Source organism: Cornus florida, unplaced genomic scaffold (assembly GCF_030987335.1).
Source record: "Cornus florida cultivar Cherokee Brave unplaced genomic scaffold, ASM3098733v1 CherokeeBrave_3.0.0_Hap2_Chr05, whole genome shotgun sequence".
NCBI classification, from domain to species: domain Eukaryota; kingdom Viridiplantae; phylum Streptophyta; class Magnoliopsida; order Cornales; family Cornaceae; genus Cornus; species Cornus florida.
Genome location: NW_026775575.1, coordinates 91,445,484 through 91,459,101, shown reverse-complemented (window position 1 = coordinate 91,459,101; position 13,618 = coordinate 91,445,484). Strand labels below are relative to the sequence as shown.

General features: G+C 33.3%; 2 protein-coding genes and 1 long non-coding RNA gene across 4 annotated transcripts; 1 reads left to right on the top strand and 2 right to left on the bottom strand.

Moving 5' to 3' along the window:
* Nucleotides 1–2,103: 2,103 nt before the first annotated feature.
* On the bottom strand, nucleotides 2,104–3,282 carry LOC132309698 (2-oxoglutarate-dependent dioxygenase DAO-like). The gene is made up of 3 exons (XM_059807984.1): nucleotides 2,948–3,282; nucleotides 2,489–2,807; nucleotides 2,104–2,355 (listed from the first exon to the last, which is right to left on the bottom strand). Exons 1-3 carry the CDS (start codon nucleotides 3,280–3,282, stop codon nucleotides 2,104–2,106), a joined length of 906 nt encoding a protein of 301 aa, XP_059663967.1.
* Nucleotides 3,283–7,828: 4,546 nt separating this feature from the next.
* LOC132307587 (uncharacterized) lies at nucleotides 7,829–10,840 on the top strand. Of its 2 annotated transcripts, none has more exons than XR_009482258.1 (3): nucleotides 7,829–8,157; nucleotides 8,264–8,369; nucleotides 10,702–10,840. It is a non-coding gene; the product is annotated as an uncharacterized LOC132307587 (long non-coding RNA). The 2 variants fall into 2 exon arrangements; XR_009482259.1 differs by having other exon boundaries at nucleotides 10,692–10,828.
* LOC132307586 (cytochrome P450 72A397-like) lies at nucleotides 8,906–11,546 on the bottom strand. The gene is made up of 5 exons (XM_059805395.1): nucleotides 10,745–11,546; nucleotides 10,414–10,631; nucleotides 10,001–10,245; nucleotides 9,421–9,796; nucleotides 8,906–9,331 (listed from the first exon to the last, which is right to left on the bottom strand). Exons 1-5 carry the CDS (start codon nucleotides 11,019–11,021, stop codon nucleotides 8,906–8,908), a joined length of 1,542 nt encoding a protein of 513 aa, XP_059661378.1. The 5' UTR covers nucleotides 11,022–11,546.
* Nucleotides 11,547–13,618: the final 2,072 nt, after the last annotated feature.

The following is a 13,618-nucleotide window of genomic DNA, read 5'->3' as shown; positions in this document are numbered from 1 at the left end:
CATACTTTCATGCTTTTACTTTTAAAAATCTTGTAACAAATTTACGTTATAAACATAAGTTTCGAAATAGTATTGAACACACTTTAAAGCAAAACCATTGCTTCTGCTTCGGGTCAAAGCAAAAGCGATTACCAAACAGATGATAAATATATGTGAAAAACGCATGGAAAATATATATATAGAAATTAAATTACTTTTGTACAAGATTACTAATCCATTTTAATTCTTCAAACACGTTGAAGACAATAGATGCAGAGTAATAAAAATTACTTTGGACATGTTTGGTTTGTAACTCTGAAAATATTAGAAATAAGAAGACATTACAAATGCTCTATTTGGTTCAGTTTTTTAAAAACTCAAGTTAAAAATTAAAAAAAAAAAAAAAATTTCAAATAACTGTCTTTTATAGGTCTTTGAAAATAGTTTTCTGTTTTCTTAATTCTTGAGAACTGTTTTTAAAGTTACAAACCAAACAGACAATTTACTTTCTTTTGAACACAAAAAAATCAAGAGAGACAAGATTACATAATGAGGTATTTTCAAAAATTGAGTTGGGGCAGTTTTAAATTTTTAACAAATCTATATTTTTTTTTCTTGACAAACTAGGGGGACTCAATTAGTTAGGCCGTTGAGTAATGCAAAAAAAAAAGAAAAAAGAGCTATATCTACGGAGCATTGTAAATAAAAATAAAATTCACGATAAATATAATTACCTTATTCTTTCACATAAGCACTCAACGAATAGATAATCAACATCGAAGACTGGGATATGTTTGAAAATTGCAGTTTTTAGCAGCAAAACTCTCATTATGGTCACCTTTTTCTGGTTGTTGGCAAATATTATAGTTTTCAACCACCTGGAAGAATTTGACGGCATGAAGTTGATTATCTGCATTAACAATATACGATTATTGGACATAAATTTTATACAGTATATAATAACGACAAGACCCTACCATGGAAGAAAATTCTACTTTTTAAATATATGTTCATGAAGACAAAAATTTCAAAATAATTCTTTTGTTCATAAAGACAAAAATTTCAAAATAATTCTTTTGACCATGGAGATTATAAATTTAGGAAAATCATTTCAGAAACTCTCTTTTCTTTAGAAAGGACCTTGATGGTCAAGGACGTTAAATCTACCCAACAACTTAATTAATGAAGATTCACATATACATTAATGCAATAAAATTTTGGCATTAGCAGTAAGAATCTAAGCTAAACTACTTCTAAACGAGAAAAACAAAACTCTTATTCATTTTAGGCATGACCGGTTTGTTGCTTACCCGCAAATGTAAATAGTTTGTTTACTTAGCTCCTGCTTCCACTACTATAGCTTATTGTGTCAAGTATTGAAGCTTTTTTCATGAACCTTCCGAACAAAAAAAAAGGTATATATTGAAGCTTTTTTTTTTTAGTTGTAATTTTTCCGGTTATTACTCAACTTTACAGAGTGAAGGCATTTTGCATTTTCTTTATGTTATGACGGTGAAATCGGATCCTTTTCAATTTTTTTTTTTTTTTTTTTTTAAATTTTTTTTTGGAAATAAAAAAAAAATGGTTCTAAAACTGATTGCTGTTCCTGTTTTCGGTTTCGAATTACTGAGCTTCAAACCACAATGAAACAAATCTTATTACTACATCAATCTCCATCTTTACAGATACAACTAATTGTTCTAAAAGTTTTAAAACTTTAATGTTTATATCATCATATAAGGAATAACTGACATAAAACAACTCAACTTTCTAAACACATGCAAAAGCCATTTAGAAAGAAATACTTGAGTAATCCAAATTTTGGGAAAAGGAAAAACCAAGTACTAGATGGAAGAAACCAGAATGAGAGCTTTATTATAGATTTATTAATCTATGAATTACAAGAGACCTTCAAAGTAACATACACAAACTTAGTACCCATGTTTCTTAGCCATTTGGAAGCTAAATATTTAACTTCTTATTTTAATATTTCACGTCTAACTAACCAACCAATTACTTTCTTTTAACTTTCAAAGATGTAATAATAAAAATTAGATGTATCTAATTAATAGAATACGTTGCTCCCATTCGTATTCTAAACCATGCATGTTCTTTCACAAACTTTCAAGAGGAGGCGGTTTGCAAAAGCTGAAGAGCTTCACCAGTTGGTGATCTGGTGGAGATCCGGAGATTTATATATTCTTGAAAAGTAAAAGGAATAAAGAGACGCGGGTGGTCAGAATCCACCAACTGAGGTGGTGCTTCCACTTTCTCCTCCTTTGGTCCTAACACAAAGCAGGCCATTGATGTTCGTATTGTTCCTTCGTTGCATTGTACTCTATGCTTCACATTACAAAATCTTCCATTGCTCCATGCCTGTTCACATCATTATATATATGTTCAGAAGACTAAATTAAAAAACAGAACATATTTGTTTTTTCCATTTTCTTTTGTCAATCACACATCTACTTCGCTGCTATGAAATTGGGCACGTGGCCATTTGACTAACCTTAGCAAGGTCACCAACATTGACAAGGAGGGTCCCTGGCATTGGATCGATGGGGAAAAGTACACCAGTCTTCTTGTCCACGGCTTCCAGACCATTAACTATTTCATCATCATGTACTACGGTCAGAAATCCGGCGTCCGAGTGCATCGGAGCACCAGTTGATCCTACAGTTTGAGGACTGAAATGGTATTTGTTTAATCTAAATCTGCATGGCCATCCCTTGAACAAATCACTGCAAAACCCCATACTCTCTCCCAACCTACTTCCAAGTGTCATGGCCAGCTCATGTATAGCTGCAGTGTACTTCATTATTGTCTCCCTGTATTAAAAAAAATAAATAAATAAACATATGAGAAATGCTAAGTGTAGTAAAGACTGTTTGCGCAGCAACATCAGTGGTTGGATCTTGTGAGTCTCATAAATAACATATTGGTTGCATGTGATGGCACAGATATATACCTTTGGTGAGGAGAGACATGAAGGTGAGAGCACAAGGCATTGACAGCTCCAGGGGAGGCCATGTCGTAAACGTCCAATCCCTCAAGAAGAGGACTGGCCTCAAGAGGTGGACTGTACCCCTTGCCACCCACCGCCTCACCGTACAGGCGTTTGGTTTCCACGGGGAGGTCGAGGAGAGATCGGGAAATGAACTGCATCTCAGACAGCATAGTGGCGGGAATGCCATGGTTGATGATCCTAAAACATCCCCACTCCTCACATGCTGCTACTAGTTTCCCAGATTCTCCTGGAAACTTTTGCATATCGATCATTGGGATACAACAAGTAGTAGCCATTGATGATATTTCCTTTGATATATATATATATATATATATATATATTTCTCTCTGCCACTCCTTTTCTATTTTTTCTTGGCTTGGCTATTCTTCGTCGCTTGTGCTGCACTCCTTTTATAGATGCCAACATCAGGCATGGGTTAATGGGAGCATGACAAAATGAATTTGCCTAGCCTAGGTTTTCAATTTGTCAATGTTTGTCGTGTGCACGTTTCATGTATTATAATATATTTTTATATTACTAGTATAAAATATTTAATTTCTATCAATTATTCTAATTGTCTCGTGTAATTTTCTTTCTGAAGCTGCTGACTAAACTAAATGTGCATCGATATTGATTATGTTGGTTCTCTCTTAGGGATGCATCTAGAATGAATCATTCCCTTTGTACAGGATGCAATTTGAAAAGCTAGCACAACGCGTCACCTGTTTATGGGGTTAAATTATCATTTTGCTTTTATAATTTATTTTTATATTGAAAATTATTAACTACATATTAAATATTTAGGCTACGCCCAACAATTCCATTCAAACAATTGCATCCCAAAAATCCGTTCAGGGGAGGATTTATCTACTTGGCAGACATACAAGCTGAGGAAAACAAAGGATATGTAAGAGCCACACCATCAACCATTTTTTAATATTTTTTTGCTTGATTTGTTGTTCGAAGAAATAATAATAATAATGCAAAAAATGAGAAACAAATTTTGAAGACCGACCTAGATTTATCAAATTAAATAAACAGCAGACAACGAAAGTTCCAGAAGAGTCTTCATAGTCAACAATAAATAATTAGACTTAGAAAATTACCCTAATCACTCAACAAAGATTAGGGAATTATATGGTGCATTAATTACGGAAGGATATTTTTGATAAAAAATATATACGAAAAAGCCTCGCTATATTTTACTTCAAATCAATTTGTATGCTACCCTTTTTGGTGGAATTTTCAAAGGGAATAGGACTCAGTAGGTGACAAGGTGACAAGCCTTCAGCTAGTGTTTTCTTAAGTTTTTTTTGTTGAATTGTTATATAGGTCTTTATATATTGTTAATCTATTGCAAACTTGACTAATCAGGCTTCCCAGACACCAATTATTCCACTTTACGTGTTGCCATATTATAGGTGGTGATTAACTAAGGCTCATTGTATTTCAAATTTCGTTGGCTCTATTATTCATAAAGCTATAACACGTAGTAAGGCTTATTATTTTTCAAATTCGTATCTTGTAGATTACATCAAGCTCGGGAGTATCAAATTAAATTAAGGTCTTGGGTATATCAACTGTGGCTTATATATATATTAACTCCATCAAAGAATCAATACCCAAGACCTTGATTTAATTTGGTACTCCCGAGCTTGATGTAATCTACAAGATACGATTCTTGAATTTTTATTTTTATTTTATATATATATATTTTTAGTAGCAATATTTCCATATATATATATATTAACTCCATCAAAGAATCAATACCCAAGACCTTGATTTAATTTGGTACTCCCGAACTTGATGCAATCTACAAGATACGATTCATGAATTTTTATTTTTATTTTATATATATAGTGGTTTATTTCTTAGAATTGTGTGTACTTGTTTATTTTTTGTGATTAGATCACTGTAATTGCGCAGTTTCAGGTGCACAACATTTATTTGTTATTGGAAGGATTACATGAAAATTTGCTACACGCAAGGACTTATTTTAGTAGCACTATGTTCCACACTCATAAAATAACAAGCCTCGCTATATTTTAGTAGCAATATGCATGTGCCTTGTAAAATAATAATACTTTATCACGGCAAACGCAAGGACTTATTTTAGCAGCACTATGTCCCACACCTCATAAAATAAAGCGCCTTGCTATACTTTAGTAGCAATATGCATGTGCCTTGTAAAAAATAAGGCTTACTTTATCACGGCAAACAAATCACAATTTTTGCGGAAACGAGCACTTTTCCACTGAAGCTGCTTTGAACTTCTTAAATAAGTGGCACAATTATTCTATTTAGTTAAAATTTAGGATCCGTTTGACATGCCTTTTGTTTTAGGCTAAAATAGAAATAATATTTTTGCTGTAAAAGTACTTTGAAAAAAATCAAAAATACATTTTGGAACGATATTTTACTGTGAATATGTCGGAAATACAAACATGTAAAATATATTTGGTAGATCATGCGTTTCAAGAATTTTAAAAACAAAATATGTTTGTTCACTCCAACTGTTGAAAAAAATATATATATATATGTTTAGTTATCATTGTTTTTAATTTATTTTTATAAATTTTACGTATATTTATAAATTTATTTCTATATAAATAGTCATCATATTTTTAATAGATATGGAGAAATTTGAACACACGAACATATATATATATATATATATATATATATATATATATATTTGGTCTATAACAGTTCTAGTTACTATACTACATGAGAGTCAATATTTGTATACATTTTTTTTTTCCAAACTTGAACTCAATGGCACATTTTATGAAATGGTAAATTTATATAAATAGTCATTAAATTTTATAATTTATTTACAAAAATGTCTAAAAAGTACATTTTAATAATTCAAATATTATCAATATTTTTTCGTATATAACTATATAATGGCTATAAAAGTCTTAATTTTTTTTTTTATTATTATTTTTTTTTGCAATAACCTATTTACAAGTTATTTGCGATAACCTGTTTCAATTTTATTATCCTATTACATGTATAGTCCAACACAACATTAAAAATAAAAACAAACCCAACTGCAAGCATAAGTGGAATGGAGGGTATACTATTTACAAGTGCTTAAATATTCAACCAACAAATTTATTAAACAAATTTAAGTTTTACATAAAATGTTTGGAACAAAACATTAACAATGCATAGTTGTCACTAAAAATTGATATTATATATGTTCATAAAGTATATGACAATGGCAAGGACATTGAAAAACTAAGTGGCAGTGACAGACAATGGCCAAACTGATTGACAATGACACTGAAAATATCACTGGCATGCGGCAATGGCATTGAAATACTACTCTTCTTTGCATGAATGGAACATAAAAACTTATTATTCGCATACAACCCTTCAAGACAACATCAACACACATCATCATCATCATCATCATGTTGTCCATGGTATAGATGATGGTGACAAAAAAGGCTTATTATTTTTCTCTTTAGTTGAATTTCTCTTATACAATGCGATCAATGTTTTTATGTTTTAATTTCAGCATTTGTAACTATTTTTCATCTGGATGTTTTGTTTTGTTTTGTCCTTTTCAATAGAATAATAAATGCGTGACCGTGTTGTGGGGAGCTAAAATAATGTTGCTGTTATAGAGAGCATTTGTAACTTGTTTGCCTAGCTACCACCTGGCACCTGCCTCTAAACCCTTGTCGTTGAGAGATTCTATTTTTCTAGAGTTTTGGCCATCTCTCTGGCATTTTGTTTCCATTTTTAGTGTCCTACAATTAATTTTATTTTATTATTATTTTTTTTTAGGCCTTTGTAAACTGTAGGGGGAGAGAAACTGTATTATTATTTGATACTTTGTATACTTACTGGACACATAATATAAATACCGTATCGACAATTGCAGCATTACTCATATTTTTAGTGTTTAAAAGCTAGGTCTCGACTCCTTAACACATATTTTAAACCTGTTTGCATGTGTAGATCTATCTTTAGCATAAGCACCTAGGTCTCTAATGATGAGTTAATGATTCATTAAAGTATTTTCGAGACGAGGGAAGGGAAATATCAAAACTAACATGAAGGATCTGTTTTGCAACTAATTTATGTTTTGCGTTTTGGATTTTAAATGTAGTAGACCAATGTTTTTGTTTTATGTGATTTAATCTTAAACAGAAACATGTTTAGTTAAAAAAAATTGTTGAACAATGCTCCAAAGTAAAAAAAAAAAAAAAAAAACACACACACACTGTTTATATGATTGTAAAAAACATGATATTTACATTATATTGGCTTTTTTTTTTTTTTTTTTTTAAATAAAAAACCTAGTGCATTATAAAAGATAAGTCATAGTATGAGAAACATGACAAAACTTTCTCCTGTTTTTTAATTTTTCGATAATTTAAGAGTGTTGTTCATAAAAGAAAATATGTACATTGGCATACGCCATGGGCCTACAACAATATCGGCCTGAAGCCCAAGGGCAAAGAAAAAATTGAAAGCCCATGTAACACAGGTTAAGTAATATTCACATTAATACAGAAATATAGAGTCAACTCTTTTTCTTTTCTGGCAATGGTTAGTAGGTCAGTGGGTAGGGGCGGAGGGAAATCGAAATCTGGACCTATATAGTCAACTTAGTTTTTGTTCATAGGTTGATATGTGCAGTATGTAAATGGGTCAATACAAGACCCAACTCAAAACGAGAATTAGCAACTATAGTTGCATGCCAAAAGGCCAACTAACAAGACTACTGAACAAGAAACAATTGGCCCAGCCCAGGAGGAATTAAGCCCAATGCCCATCCCCAATTTCAACTGCCAATTTTAAATTGCAAATGCAGTTAGGGTTTCGCTGATGCGCCTTCTTTCCTGTGCCACAGTTGTTGTAAGCATCAAATTTCTTCTCATCTGGAGGTCGAAGGCATGAGTGAAGCAGGGATATCCATTTCATGTATTAACCGAATTTCGCAAATGGACCACGGTGGAGATGAGGATAGGTGGATTTAATTCCTTGGTAGAGTCTGGAATTCTGTTTTTCCCAAATGTGGTAGATTGTTTCCCTCAGAGTGAGCTTCGAGACCACGGTGGAGATGGACTTCGATCGCCGGTGAAGAGATGCCCAGGCAACCATGGAGAACCAGTCCATTTTTTTTATAGGTAAAAGACTGATACACACAATAGGTAAGAAAATGTGATGAGGAGCTAGCTGATTTCATGTAGCATCTTACCCATATTCAATATATTCTTTTCTTGCAATTAACACGCCATACTTGTTGATGATATGCAGAGGTTGAGGGGTCTGGTGTTTGCTTCTTTTGTCGTCGTGGATGTTTATTTTCATGTCCCTATGCAGCCGCCAGTATGGATTTCCATTGATAACTTGGCTCTCTCAGGTAACTCCTCTAAGCTTCTTTGGTGTCAACCACACCCAATTCACTACTCTCATGCCCATCTTACAATATTAACTGAAACATTGAGGTTATTAGATTTACTTTTGCATTGATTTCAATGTTTCATTGGCCTTAAAGAATTTTAATTAAGGAATTGTTGATGTTACCCAAACATTGTCAAGCTTAATTGCTTAGGAAACCATATATATACTCTCATTCCACTATTTCGCCATCAGATGTGCTTAAAATAGGGAATCACAGTTTGATTGTGTGTGTGAAAATATTATTTATTTTGATAAATAAGCTATGTATTCAAAGAGAAACCACAGTACAGGATTAAGAGGGGCATTCCCCAATAGTACAAGCAAACTAGAACAACAAACCATCTGAAGGAATTAAACATTCCAAAATGGAAGGTATCTAACAGTGTGACTGTTTAAGCTAGAAGCAGGGAACCACAGCATTTCGAGTCTAATAGAGTTGTAGTTTTGAAGGGATGCAGAGCACTCATCCAAACAAGAAATATTAAATTGTTGTTTCTATATTTTATGTAAAATCATGCGAGCACCATGCTGGGGGTCTAGGGATGCAATATAGGAAGGAGAGTGTTGATAAGATGGAGAAAGCTCAAATGAGAAGTGCCGTAGAATCATAGCTATAGCCATCTTTGCCTCTAACATTGCAAAGTTATACCCAATGCATATTCGGGGGCCCGAGCCGAATGCCAAGAAAGAGCCTTGGTTTTTTGTTGCCTTTGCAACCCCCTCCGAAAATCTCTCTGGTTTGAACTCTTCTGCATCTTCACCCCAAATTTCATTATCATGATGAACTAGGAGTAAGGGGCACAACACCTGCACTCCAGGAGGTAGAGTCATATCACCTAGTTTTGTTTCTCTGCAAGTAACTCGGGTAACCATAGATGAAGGAGTGTATAATCTAAGAACCTCATTCAAAATCATTGTTACCTGCAATCAATAAATGTTGGAAATTATCAATTCTGTGAATATTATGTAACATGATTTACTTCAGAAATGAATCTATAGAAAGCACTTACAATTTTAAGGCGATTTAACCCATCATAATCTGGTTCATTGTTCCCGAAAACATGCTGAACCTCCTCTCTTGCGTGCACTTGCCAGTTTGGGTGCATGCTCAACATAACCATTGTCCACACTAGCAAATCTGCGGTGTTCTCTTGGCCAGCAAAATAGAATAGCTTGCACTCATCGATGATCTCTTCAATACTCATTCCTGCATCCTTGTTGCCTTGTTCTTTAATTTCATTCTGATTGGATTTAAGCATCACACCCAATAAATCACTGTCACTAACTTCTCCTAATCTCTCCCTTTTATTGATTATACCCCTCACAAGACCTTGCACTTCCGCATAAATTTCCTTCATTTTCCTCATTCTCTTAGTTGGTAGAAACCTATACATGAACAATTGCACCAAAATGAAGTAAACAAGTAGTATGCAAATTTTCAGTTAATTGTACCAGTTGTAAATCATACCTGTCATACAGCAGCATGATATTCAATTATTACTTTTTCATAACTAAATTTAAAGCAATACCAGTTTAATCTTCCAGTTTGAAAGTATTAATCGAACTGTGCGCATGATATTTTTTATTTACCTCCATCCTGGAATGTAAAATGACTGAAGAACGTCGTGCGCGAGTTCACATTGTTCTCTTTGGAGTTCGAATATCCTTCCACCTTCTTCATAGCTGCTACCAAATGCTGTTCGAGAAATTACATCACAGGATAAATTTAGAAGATAGGGCCAAACATCCAATTCACATGAACTCTTTTCTGAAACCAGCTTCTTCCATTTACTCATCATCTCGCTACAACTCAAATACATTGCAGGTAGCAATTCCTGAAAATACAAAATACACAGTAGTAACATGGGAAAGAATTTGTGTCTTGGGATCATGTTATTATTTTTTTAAGAGAATTTGGAAACTATCATTTGGAGGTTAGTTCAAAAAAAAAAAAAAAAAATGTTTTATTGATGTTAAGAACAGAATATGAAATTGATAGTTACCTTCAACTTCTCTAGATAGAAAGCCTGGTTGAGAATCTTTCTGTGCTTAGCCCATTTCTCATCCTCCAGGCCTGCGATGCCAGACACTAGCAACTTGGAAATTGGATTGTGCTTTACCTTCTGGAAAATATCGGTCCTAAGCAAGACCTCTTTAATTAATTTGGGATCCAGTATGTTAACCCTAGGAATGGGGCCAACCCATGCAAAAGAATTTTTACCTGCATTTTTTGCCATTGTGTCAAGATTATTAGAAAAACCTTATGACAGTGATAAGCCAGTAATTTGCAGTTATGGTACCGAAAATGAAGCTCAGAATCATGTCAATACATACCATACTTCCGAACTGAGTGATGGTAGAATGGTAGAGCATGGGGCACAATATCATCGGACAAGTTCATGGTTGTACTTCTTGCTTCTTTAATCATGGCGTAAATTTGTTTGGAGTCTCCATAGAAAAGCCGGTATGGATTTCCCTTGAAACCTTGCTGTCTCAGCAGTCTCTCGAGCTTCTTTGGCCTCAACCACAACCAGTTCAGAACTCTCCCTGCGCATGATAGAAAAGCAACCAAAACAAAGGAGATCACAGTTGAGTTAAGTGTTACTTCCATTTTCAATGGCAAAATTCTTTTTTGGCAATAGTTTCTGTGGTATTGTTGATGGTGAAGAAGCTTATTCAGGAGGGAGCCTAGAATACTTATTTATTATGGCCTTTGTGGTGGTTTTTATTTTTTATTTTTTTTGAAGGAAGTGGATCTGATTCTCCCATATGTTACCAGAGGTTGGAAGTATATTATAGATCAAAGGCTTACAATGTGTCTGAATAATTCTAAATATTATATTCTTTGCGGTCATATTATACATATTATTTTTCAAATTTAGGAGTATATGGTGATAAATGCCTCTTAGGAGTATGTGGTGATAAAGAAATACTCCCTTTGTCTAAAAAATAATTCGTCTCTTGGGTACTATGATTACCAATAATTTTTCAAAAGAGGCATTTGTTTTGGGACCGAGAGAGTACTTATTATTTTTTAAATTTAATTGTCAAAAAGATATGGTTATTTCCCCTAAAATATTTCACAAATTTTCATGTAGTCGTTGCAATAGCTTCAACGTGTGGAACATATTGCCCCTAAAATATCTCACAAATTTTGAAGTAGTCCATTGCAGTATCAACACCCATTGTCCCATAAATGATGACGGGATGAGATTTTTTTCTAGTTCAACAACTTTGGAATCAAAAGAGTAGGGGCAAATTACACAAAGTACTCCCCAAGTTCTCATGTATGCATGTATATAGAAAGTGGTACAATACATTAGTCAACAACCATTGTGGTTTCATGGACCTTGCACACAAACCTTCGTTTGTGAGCTGAGCGTAAAATCTGCTTGGGATAATTTTTTTTTGACGAAACTAACCTTCTTGTTGTGAAAAAACCAAATTATCCATTCGTGTGAACTGAAATTACGTCTTCGCCTGGACAAAAGTATCCTTCTTCCATTTGGATCATCTGACTTTGAATATCAGTATCGCCATTGCCCCCCTTTGTCTCTCAACGTTGCTCTCTCTACTTCAAGAATTTCTCTCTCGAATTTATTCATCAAGAAGAATGGAGTGTTACTAGATTACATATATGTATATATCATTGAAGGCTTACAAGGTCCTTGAGTGAAAGTGTTGCAAACCAGAGTCGAGGGTGAGATTGACCCAAAATTAAAAACCCAGATCACCAGAAGTGGCAAATGACAGAGAAAATAAAAAATGGCAATAAGTGCCTCTGCACGTGTGTAGATAGTTATATAATTTTCAAATCTATATATACCGTGTGTGTATTTATATATATGTATGAGGAAAGGAAGTGAAGGGAGTCCCAACTGGAGTGTTTTTCGAGAAGGGACAAAATCATAACTGATAAACAATTTTAAAATTTTTTTTATTAAACAAATAATTTAATTTTAAGGACAAAAATGTAAATTCATACTAATACATTTCCCACAAACAGTCTGTTATATTGTGGCATCTTCTGATGAAAAGTTGAGGGGTACTTTATCTAATTTGACCAAAGAGTAAATAGAGTCGTCGGAAATTTAAGTAAATGGTGTGAGTTTGTGACATGACATTTTGAAAGGGATTATTTGCCCGACAAAAACGTCGACTCTATCGAGTGGATGTGGGCCGTGTGGCTGTTTGTGGTCTAAAGTAGTGGGGCCCACCTTACACAGTAAAAATTTATACGTTCTGTTTGTTTCCTCTTGGCTGCTCGTTCCTCTGCTCGATCCGCGTCAACTCCATGGATTTCTCCGCCCACTGTATCCGACATGGTAGAATTTTCTTGGACATTAAGTTGCACAACCATTTTTTTTTATTGAATCAACTATATTCGCCAAAAAAAAAAAAAAAAAATAGATATTTTTAAATCGAGTAAAAATCTAAACAAACCTATACAAAATTATGTAAATTCAGTTCAACTAACTCCATAAACAAGATTTTAATCTACGTTCTCTGATTCGGAACTTGAATACAAAACCCAAAAAAATTTCTTATTTGCAATCCGAATACAAAACTCTAATAGGCTGCAAAAAAATTGAACTAAATTTTTTTCAATAGTATCAATTCTAATTCCAATTCCAAAATTATAGTAATTTCATTCAGCCGAACACGATCTAAAAATGAATTAAAAAGAAAACCAAATTGCAATTAACATCCTCTGATTCAAAATCCAAAAACAAGATCCTAGAAATATGTTAGAAAGATATCAAAAACAATTTCAATGAATTTGCTATAAGGAAAAGAGAGAGAAGGCATAAAAGATAAGAAAAATACTAAACATCACGCACCAAAATTCATGATTTTAACTAGAAATATATTCAGTTGCCAAGCCTTTTTTTATTTCTTATTTCTTTTTTTTATTTTATTTATTTGGTGATACAATGTCTCAATTATTTTACTGCGGCTACATCATATGGATCCGCAATAACCAAATCCTATATTTTGTTATGAATCTTTGAAGATGGATGTAGTACCTTTGAAGAAGTTGGTCCGATAAAAGTAGTTTAAAGATGAGGCTTAAAAGAAGAAAAAAAAGGTAAAATAATAGAGGTGACATAAAGCATTGAGATAATCCGATAAAAGTTGTTTAAAGATGAGGCTTAAAAGAAGAGAAAATGGTAAAATAATAGAGGTGACATAAAGGTTTATCACCGG

Excerpts from the sequence above, each read along its gene's own strand:
- LOC132309698 (XM_059807984.1), bottom strand. The coding sequence starts at position 3,282 with ATGGCTACTACTTGTTGTATCCCAATGATCGATATGCAAAAGTTTCCA. Across the intron at positions 2,808-2,947 it reads CATGTCTCTCCTCACCAAAG|GGAGACAATAATGAAGTACA; the intron begins GTATATATCTGT and ends TTTTTAATACAG. Across the intron at positions 2,356-2,488 it reads ATGTTGGTGACCTTGCTAAG|GCATGGAGCAATGGAAGATT; the intron begins GTTAGTCAAATG and ends TGATGTGAACAG.
- LOC132307586 (XM_059805395.1), bottom strand. The coding sequence starts at position 11,021 with ATGGAAGTAACACTTAACTCAACTGTGATCTCCTTTGTTTTGGTTGCT. Across the intron at positions 10,632-10,744 it reads TCACTCAGTTCGGAAGTATG|GTAAAAATTCTTTTGCATGG; the intron begins GTATGTATTGAC and ends CAAAAAATGCAG. Across the intron at positions 9,332-9,420 it reads GGTTAAATCGCCTTAAAATT|GTAACAATGATTTTGAATGA; the intron begins GTAAGTGCTTTC and ends TATTGATTGCAG.